General features: G+C 33.9%; 1 protein-coding gene across 3 annotated transcripts; it reads right to left on the bottom strand.

Annotated features, from left to right (window-relative positions):
• Positions 1-385: 385 nt before the first annotated feature.
• On the bottom strand, positions 386-4,741 carry LOC121811097. Of its 3 annotated transcripts, XM_042211894.1 has the most exons (9): positions 4,610-4,741; positions 3,306-4,254; positions 2,812-2,927; positions 1,864-2,688; positions 1,499-1,775; positions 1,067-1,232; positions 887-992; positions 617-804; positions 386-535 (listed from the first exon to the last, which is right to left on the bottom strand). In XM_042211894.1, the coding sequence occupies exons 2-8, from the start codon at positions 4,092-4,094 to the stop codon at positions 687-689; spliced, it is 2,397 nt and encodes a 798-aa protein (XP_042067828.1). In that variant the 5' UTR covers positions 4,095-4,254; positions 4,610-4,741; the 3' UTR covers positions 386-535; positions 617-686. The 3 variants fall into 3 exon arrangements, with proteins under 3 accessions (XP_042067828.1, XP_042067827.1, XP_042067829.1); XM_042211893.1 differs by lacking the exon at positions 4,610-4,741 and having other exon boundaries at positions 3,306-4,307; XM_042211895.1 differs by lacking the exon at positions 4,610-4,741 and having other exon boundaries at positions 386-532; positions 3,306-4,307.
• Positions 4,742-10,332: the final 5,591 nt, after the last annotated feature.

The following is a 10,332-nucleotide window of genomic DNA, read 5'->3' as shown; positions in this document are numbered from 1 at the left end:
ATTTTTTTCATAAATTAGGAATCAATTTGAATTGGCAGTCTTTATATAACTGTTATAAATATATGTATTTATAATAAATATATAATCATAAAATATGCATTAAGGTATTGCTCATGTAATCTTTCCACCTTTTGGCAGGTAGCAACTCTAAATTTTTTGAAAACTTTGAGCTTAAAATTGAATTGATGGCTTTTAAAGCTAATTAATTGCCTTTTTGGTTGTGATTGGTTTAACCCTTCAAAATGTCCAACAATGGCCAAAAGGCAAAAGTCATGACCTACAATCTATATTTGTAATTTATAAATTTGAACTGAGAAGTCATATCATTTGATCAAGGTTATAACTAATTTGGGAATAACCCAATGTTAAAATGAGTATCATCATCGATAAATAATGATTAAACTGATTTCATATGGAGTAATAAGTATACAAATGTAGGAGGAAATGTATTTGGAGCCTCAACTGAAGGGAGCTGGAATAACCAGCTGAACCGCCTCATGGATGACCCGACCTTGTAATTCTTCAAAATCGTCTGCTGAAGAAAACACAAATCCATACAAGTTCAGTTCCAGTGTTAAACGGAACGAATATCTCATCTTAATGGAGATATGGTTACCAAGTCCAGGAAAGATTTGCGCGATTCAAATCCTTTGCAGTTTATACATGCATCTTGAGTTTCCTTTTCGTTACCGGGCGAAGTAGGCGCAGACAGCCTCTACTGCCGGGGCACAACACATTGGACACTTTCCCTTAGACTGGACCAGATTTTCTGCACAATTTGTACAGGTGCACATGTGCCCACATCTGCATAAACAACACATAATCATCATATTTCACATCATCAAGATTACCATACCTAATTGTGAGGCAGGTTAATCTTGCATACCTGTAGAACAAGGAGTCAATTTTACTGTGCTCACATAGGCAGCAAATTCCTCTCTTGACATGATCCCATTGAGATTCATCATGAACCTGGTTGTCCTTGGCTACATCTGCATCACATTAAAAGGTTAAGTGGGCAGAGACAGGAGGGAAACAAAACAAGCTAATATTGGGATAACCTAACCTCCTGAAGAGACTGGCCTATTTAAAGCTGCAGAGACCTCTTGATGAAACGACCGCTGCAACTCTATTTGCATATCTATGCAAGCTTCCAGCATACCTTGCATATTGTTCAACCCTTGTTGAAGCCTAGCCATGTCCATTCTTAACTCGTTGATGACCTCCCATTCCTGACAATCATGTACAGAAAGATATGTCAGTGGCAGGAGTAAAAGTATATGATTCAACAAACGGAAGGACCATGGTTGGAAAGGAAGATTTTATAGCATGTCAGAAGCAAATCCAACGAAGTCTGAATTTTTTTTTTAAATCTTAATAAACATACACAAATGCCATCAAGAAATACTTATGCATGAGGGAACAAGAGCTAAAATGAAATGTATGTATGCAATAACAGAATGGAAATGAATTTTGAACACTAGTTCTTTAAACTTACTGTTCCAAACTGCTGATTTAAGTAATGGCGTGCCGAATCTGTAGCCTCCAAATCATCATTCCAAAGTTGTTGTGATGCCTCAAAAAGCGTTGAAGACTGCATAAATGGGTTTCTCTCCGCACTTTCAGATGGAGCCAGAGATTGCTCATGATCTAGCTGTTCAGGGTCTTCCTCAGATTGAGGATAGGATGCATTCTCCAGCCTTTCAACATGAGACAGTAACACCTGATTCAGGCTCTCACGGAAACTGCTATCAAGAAGACTAGATACACGTCTCCTGAAGCAAAAAACGACAAGTTGTTAGCCCAAACGCCTTCATTAAATGTGGGATATCATTTTGAATAAAAAGTGATTATATAGTGTACCGGCTGTAAAGTTCCCGTAGTTCCATACTATTAGCATTACCATCATCAGGAAAATAAGTTGTGTCAACTTCTCTAACAGATTCTCCGGCCTCACTATAAGGCATGTCTAGCCAACTGTCAATAGCCTCTTGAAAATCATGGCTCGGCCAGTCATGAGTTTCTTGCATCTGGTCTTGCTCTTCAACATTGTCACCAGATGGTCCAGGAAATGATTGATCAGAGTCTCTTTCAGTAAATGCAACATTATTTACATTCTGCCTGATACTTTCCTCAATCTCAGTTACCGACACTTGAGATTCTTCATCCAAAGCATCATGTGAATCAAATTCCTCATTTATGTTTCCTTCTAATGCAGAGGTACTATCATCTACTGCACGAACAGAAGTTTCAACATTTATGGAATCATAAGAGGGTCCACTGCAATTCAAGTCTGCAGATTCGAACTCAGATTCATTACTAAATGTGATGTTTATATCTTCATCTTCAATATGACTACATGCTCCATGCTGTCTTGCTTCAGTTGCAAAAACTGACTCCTTTACACTACTAGCCCTTTTAGCACAGACTGACACAACATCTTGACTTCTTTCATCAACCAAAACAGGTTCCCCCGCTTCATCAATTTGTACTTCAAGTTCTTGCATATTCCTGTTCCCATCTGCGGTGGTACCTTCCAAGTCTGCAGCAATCTGATTTCCAGTATCTCCCCTTTCAATGCAAGCAGACTCAGCTTCGCTCTTATTTCCATCATTACAACAAGAATCACACCCAGAACTATTTACTACAGCAGAACCAGTATTGTCCAACTTGGAGAGGAATCCTTCCCTGTATAAATTTTAGTTAGCAAACACCTCAGACCTGACTTTAAAAATTAGATAAGAGAAGTTCTGTGACTTGTTCCAAGACAGAAGACGCAGTTATACATCTTAAATGGAGAGTTAAAAATACCTAAGGTCGGAAACTGTTTGTCTTTGTCTAAGAAAACCCAGTTCGGTGGCAGCCTTTGAAGAAGGTCTTTCCTCCCCCACTAGTCCATTTCTTAGGAACCTACCTCTAAGAAGTGCCTGCAAAGTGGTTCAAAAATTAGTTATAGCACATCGGATTCTAAAAACAGTCAATTCCTAATCAGATATGGAAAAGTATTCTGTGTTCAGAAAGAACAACCTCAGCGGTCTAGCATATAGGCTGAATCATCTATCTTGCTATTTGTCGAATGTAATGAATCAATTTTGTTTCTAAGGAGAGGTTTTCAGTTGAAATGTGGCATGGAACGTAAAGAACTCCAAGTAAAGATCGAAGAAGGCAAATGACTATCTTTACAACATTAATAATTCATTGCAACACACGAAGATGCAGGGTATCCGAAAAGGCTAGATAATTGAGTAGGAAAACTTCCATTCAGTAGGAAACCACCTACTGCTTAGACATAATATATCAAATACCTGAATGCGATTACGGTGAGCAAAATCAGACACGGGTTTCTGCTCTGACAGGCTTAGAAGTTCTCTTTTTCTTTCGCTTTGAGTCTTCAAGAGAAGGTCGTGAAGAGTTTGTCTCCCACATAACCTACGAAGGGGCCTTCGTGCACCAATCTCTGGATGATTAACTACCAAACCACCACTTGAATGGACAGTTTGAGACCCAAATTCAGCTGCTCCCGCTCCAGATGAGGTGCAGAGACTTCTCGGCTGAGTAGTATTTTCTGCCCGTTCCCAGAGAATTTTTACCCTTTCAGATTCAATACCACTGGCGCATTGTGGTGCACGGTTTTTACGTTTGGATCCATAAGATGGATCACCCCTAGGACAACTATTCATCCACCCTTGAAAAATTTGCCTCACCCTTTCCCTTTCAACTTCTCCCAACTCACTAGATTGCTCTGATATCACACTGTTATCATCATCATGCTCGGTGTCTGAACCACTAAAGGCTTGGTTTTCAGACTCATAAGAAACTGGAGAGAAAGCATCACCGTTCTCACTCCCATCTCTGACAGACGTGCGTATGCTTCTGCACTCCGAATCAGAACCGTTGCTCTGTAGCCTTGACCTGTACGATTCACTCAAGACATGTTCGCCTTCAATCTGCCGCCACATCTGCAAGAGCGTGGATGCCCTTGTGCTACGCCTACAACGGTCATCATCCCATCTGCCTGAATCTCTTTTCTGCGACTCAACGATGAAGGACCGAGGAGCAAAATCCGGAACATTGCGTAAACCGGCAACAGCCATTTCCAAACCTGTCGTCACTGTTAATGCAACTCACAGGTTTGGTATCTCCCACCTCAATTAAACTAGTCACTATTTTAAACCACTTCTAATAATCACAGCCAATAATCATCCTCAGCTATTCCACCAACAATCACACAATCAAACAATGCCTGCAGAAGATCTGCGGAATGACAAATTGACAATATGTCATTATTAACATTCACATACAAATTTCAAACTCAAACTAATAGTATTTACAAATTCATAACCGCCCTGATTTGATTACAGAATCAACATATTGAATAAGAAAAACTAATAGGTTGGTAACTTGCAGATCCATCTTCTATTCTTCTCCTCACCAACTCAACCCCCCACCCACCAACAACATCAATTGCTAAATCCTTAAACAAACAGAATTCCAAAATCCTCACCAACAAATTGGGAAATGCCAAAATTATGCACTGCATAAACAAACAAATAACTATACAGTACAAAATGCGATCAAAAATTCAGATACAAACAAACATAATCCTCACCCCAGTTTTTGGCAGCAAATGTAATAGTAAATGGCACGAGACAAATACTAATATAAGTTGAACTGAATTATGTTTCACGAGTTAGAGAGAGGGTGGAATTTATGAAATTAAATAGCAACAGCGAAAAATTAGGGGGAGGGGACATGGCCGCGGCGCCATTAATTAACACACTAAACTAGTTTAGAATCAAGTCATTAACATTCTTTCGTTTTCGAATTTTTGCCGTAACTCTAACGTCTCTTTCTCCTTGACCGCCGCGTGTGCTAAATTACGGATTTAGCCCTTCGGTGGCTTTATTTAACGGGTAAACAGCTGATTATTATGGTAAATTCCTTAAATTGAATTTAAATTAAATTACCAAAAATAGGGGTTGGGACACGGTGTGAGTTTTGTGGCTTCTTCTTGACATTTAGTATATCACCGAAAATAGTATGTAACCTCGGATTTTTGTTTGTTTTAATTTGTGTCGGAAACAAATGTTACTCTTCGAATGTTATGTATTGGCAGATTAAAATTTGGAATTTCTTATGAACTATTAACAATATTGAACTGTTAAAGTACTAACTTGGTATTTATGATCGCATACAAATATAACAATTATTACGACTTATGAGTGGTCACAGGTCATATTAGTAAAGGATTTGTGTGTAATTTTATAGCTCTTTGTTATAAAATTTGTGTTAGGCAATCTTAATCCATATCTTTTATTGTATTGTATTGCACCATTATGCAACATCTTAGGTTACATTTAGATATAATTATAATAGGTTTTTGAAAATTTAAAATTCGCAAAATAAATTAGTTACCATGGTATTTCATCCCTCCCCAACTAATTATAGTTTTCTTTTGTCATTTTAATTATTTCCTCAATAGTGAAAACTAGTTCACTTCTAGTATCCAAAAATTTTATTTTTAGGGTACGGATGGAGACTTCATGGAGTACATTCTAATTATATTTCGTTTACAATTTAAGCTTGAGGAACTTTAGGCTTTTAAAAAGAGAAAAGTTTGAATATGCATGGAACTTATTATTAAATTCATTTCTTTTAGAAAATATTTATACTTTGGTATAATGGGGCCATTTGATGGAAACTATAAAGCGATTCCTTGACTCCTTGATATAGGGAGATTATATCACAACTTCTAGTTATAATTATATGTGGAGGAATTTCTTCCTAATCCATTAATCACATTAATGAATAAGAGCAAAATAGTGCACACTAGGTTATGGCACAAATTTAATAAATATTAGGTAGAATGCATTGTGAAGAGATAATGATATTCCATTTTATTAAGTATAGTGTATTAATTATCAGTCGAAAATGATGAGCACAGGTATAATAAAATTATAAATAAGTGAAGAAATTGTAGATTAAGGATAAAAAAGTTGTATTAGAAAAATTATGATCATCTTGAGAAAAGTATATACGTTGAGGAAAAGTAGTAATTATGGTGCGAACGTTAATCCAATAATGATTAAAGTCGGACATGCAAAAAAATGTAATGTTTAGGGGGAATAATATAAAATGTGAAAGGCATTGGTGGGTGGGGATAATAAGGTGGTATCGCAAATGTCTGAGTTTCCGCAACACAAACCTTTATTTTATTTGATACACTAATCGACGTGCAGGCATCCCATAACCAAACACGTAATATTTTTATTTGGATAATCACATGATATGAAATACTACAATGAATGATGATTTGAGCCGCATTATTTTGTTTATTATGCCGTCACTTGTTGTCCATCTCTCTCATCCTTATTCCTTACAATAACAAGGATAATTAGAATATTTATAATCATATTTTTTTAAATCACACTTGTTTAACTTCATAAATTATTTTTGTTATACTTTTTACTCGAATTTCAAATATACACTATTAAAAGGAGGCGAAGTCTGAATTTGATCCCGCACCTCATCTGAAGCAAACTTATGTTAAATTATTTCAATAGCAATTTTGTTTTGCAAACATCATTTAAATAGTTAACGGTCAATGTTTATTTAAATTATGAATTTGGTGAAATTCTGATCAATCTCATAATCTATGAAAAAATAATAGTATTAAATTATAAAGTTTTAATTTTTTTTTAATTGTTTCATCCATATATAAAATCTTGTCTATGACGTTTAAAATGATGTGTTTCACTAAAATAAATATTCTTGTCTTGCAGAGTTAATATACGTATTTTATTGGAAATCTTGGAATTAGTTGGAATTGCTTCTCAAGGTATTCTGAAACTATCAAGGGCCAAGGCCTTCTCTTTTTTATTTTCTTGATTATAGGCTTTTATATGTTTAAAAGGGAATCGGCATGCATTGCTTTGTATTTTTCAGTTTATGTGTGTGGGTTTTTCATTCAATGCGAATGGTTTGTATGTTTTGTGATATTATTATAAAATATGATATAATAATTTGATGCGTGTATAACTATATATTGTACCGAATCTATTGAGCAATATTGATTTTAAAGCGACTCTCTCACTAATGGTCATGATATATTCGAATCTTAAATTGATGTTATGGGCTTGGACTGAGTTCAACTTATGCATGAACAGAAAATGATTTTGGTAAAATTGCTCATGGGCCTAATATTTTTAATCAACCGACAATATGGTTCATCTTTCTAAGGAATCGGCCCATCGAAGTCAATTAAACGAGGTTTAGTTAAAAGGCCATATAAACTTTTGGTATGGAAAAACTAAGTGTTTTGTTTGTGTTTTTTTAAATGCAAGTTAATTTAAGGAATTAAGTATACATGAGTGTATTTATAGCGAATACTTTGCGATCACAAGATAATATATTAAAGGAATAATGTGAATCATATAAAGTTCTAGGTTGAAATTCTAGGATTAAAAAAAACAATTTATAATATTTGTAAATAAAACATAGTGTAATATTTTTTTGGGGCCAATGTAGAAATGATGTCAATTATTTTCATTGAAAATTTATAGAGTTTGACCAATTGCAAATATAAATTTTGTGCAGTTTAGATATTTGTTGTCACTTATTATTAATAGAAATTATTTTAGTAAGTTAATTTTTTTAGTTGAAATATGTCATAAATAATAAATACAGTTATTTATTAAATTATATCGAAATATATTTAAACCAACATAGTTCAAAAATAATTAAATATACTTAAAAATAAATCACTTATTATTTATTTCAAAAAATATATTAACAAACATGTCATTGCTTGCAAAGTAATATATATATTTTGTTAAATTATAAATTCCACATTAGTGAATACTTTTGTGCCCGCTAAATTCAAATATATTTAAAAATAATTAAAATACAAAAGTCAATCCATGAGCACAAACTATGCTCGCCAATTCAAAAGTTTATGAACACATATTTGCAAAAAGTTAGTGAGTCACATATTTGTGAGGACCACAATGTTAGGCGCTAATGGCATTGAGCAAGCACTTTTTATGTTTTGAGGGCACTTTGATACTCGATTAATTCTATGTTTAATGTGGGACAATTATTATAGTTTGCCAAAAAAATAAGGAAGGATTTTAACTACTTCATGTATTTCTTAAGTAAATTTCAACATTTAGATAAATTACTATTCAACTTACAATACGGAATAAATAATATTCAAACATTAATGCGATGCACATGTCGTAGAGTGCATACAAATTAAAAGATGATTTTGCAAAATGCTTTAGTGCTTGCTACATCCAAGTATATTCGTGTGTTGTCAAGCCACATGTTATGTTGTAAATCACACGATACATGAACTTAATTTATGACTAAATTCAAATAATCTAAGCTGCTAATATAAATTTTGGATATTTGGACTATTATAAATAGAACATTAAATGGATTTGTCCTATATTAGGTGGCCGATACGTAATATTTCTCATGTTACAGAGTTACACTACAACAAAAGGTTACAATAGAGCCATAAATTTTGAATGAGTATGACAATTATTATTCACTGAAGAGAATTAATTGTGTTGTTATTATATGTATTTCAAATGTGACATGATCTAATAAATTCTTGGTCAGATGTAATTTGTAAATGATTATTAAAGCATAAGAGAAATTGTGTTGCTATTAGTATATCAAATGTGACACGATCTAATTAATTCTTGGTCAGATGTAGTAATGTGTAAATGATGTATAAAGCATATTCTTCTTTCTATGTCGGAACGAACAAATGGAAATGTTAGGCTAAGTGCTACCAAAATTCACAAAATAATTAATTAATCTCCAACACCAACTTTTTAGTGGTTTTCCACAAATCAAGTGCGTTCCAACTAAAATGGGGCCTTTTTCTCTTAACATAACATAGTAAAATCTATCCTTCCAAATCACTTTAGTTCCTTGTTTATTCAAACCATTAATCGTTTCTTTCAAAGAATATCCGAATTTTATAATAAGCCAATATTTTGAGGTAGATAAATATACAAGAAAATCTTATTATATGTCTTATGGGAGTGTTCTGTTGGCAAGATTAAATCTCATAATTAAACATGTATCATGTTTGGTTCATAAGATTGAACCATTCAACTTAATCCTAAATGGATAGTCTCATGATAATTAGTCATAGCCTCCCCCTCAAACTAAAATAATCCCACAACTTAATCATAAATGGATAGTCTAATGATATTAGTCATGACAACCGAACGCCACCTCTATATACACGTGCGGGTGCACATAGAAATGTGAATCCCATCACTGCTATTGATGCTCTTGTGACAAGCCAATCACGAACAAACATGCACAATTATCTAAACATAAACTTTATCATTTTAAATAGAAAAAAGTGAATTCATGAATTGTGGTCGCCGCATATCCCTTGGAATAATCCCATCCTTTACAATACCATGGGAGAGAAAATCGCATATTCTTGCTGTCACAATCCCTTTTAAACTACATCTCTCCCTCTCTCCCAAACACACACACACACACATACACATATATATATGAGCAACTTGGATGCTATAGTTGAGAACTCCTTATGAACATGATATGTATGTAGCATTAATGGCAGTTAGCACTGAGCTCCACCATGTCTCCAATGGAGCTGCGATGTCGCGGTGGAGGAGGTAGTATTGCTTCTGCTTACGACGATATTTGTTATGTTTGAAATTCTTCGACAGGGCAACTTCAATCCTTTGGCATATACCTATATTTCGTTTTCGTAGAGAAGTAGTGTGAGTGAATTTTTTTTTTCGGTTTGAGGAAGGATGGAACTCGGCAACTATGGGGAAATAAGATAGATGGTATTTTCATAGATATATATAGTGTATTCCTTTGTTGATTAATGTTTGTTAGCGTTATTTATCTCAGAGTTTTCCTTTTTCTCGTTGCAATGTGTTAAATAAGAGATCGGAAGATTGTTTTCTTCTCATCATCGATAGGAGGATAGTATCTCTGTCGTTAGTAATTACTGATTTGTGACCTAATATTAATTGGTTTTGGCTTGAAATAATGGGATCGAATTAATGAATATTTTATTATCTTTATTTTTTACAATTTCATTTTTATTAATAAAACTTTGAATATAGTCAGTTCCAAAATCTACCAATTGTAATAATCTAATTAAAAAAAACTAGTATAAACAATTCAATACTGTAATTTTTTACCAAAAAACAATTAATTAATACAATAATCTAACAAAAGAACAGTAATGTTTAGGAAACATGTACATCCATATAAAATGATTAATATTTATATACGATTAAGTCATTAAATTCGACGGACAAATAT

This window comes from Salvia splendens, chromosome 7 (genome assembly GCF_004379255.2).
Source record: "Salvia splendens isolate huo1 chromosome 7, SspV2, whole genome shotgun sequence".
NCBI lineage: Eukaryota > Viridiplantae > Streptophyta > Magnoliopsida > Lamiales > Lamiaceae > Salvia > Salvia splendens.
The sequence above is the reverse complement of the archived record's forward strand: the minus strand, read 5'-3'. Positions and strand labels throughout refer to the sequence as shown.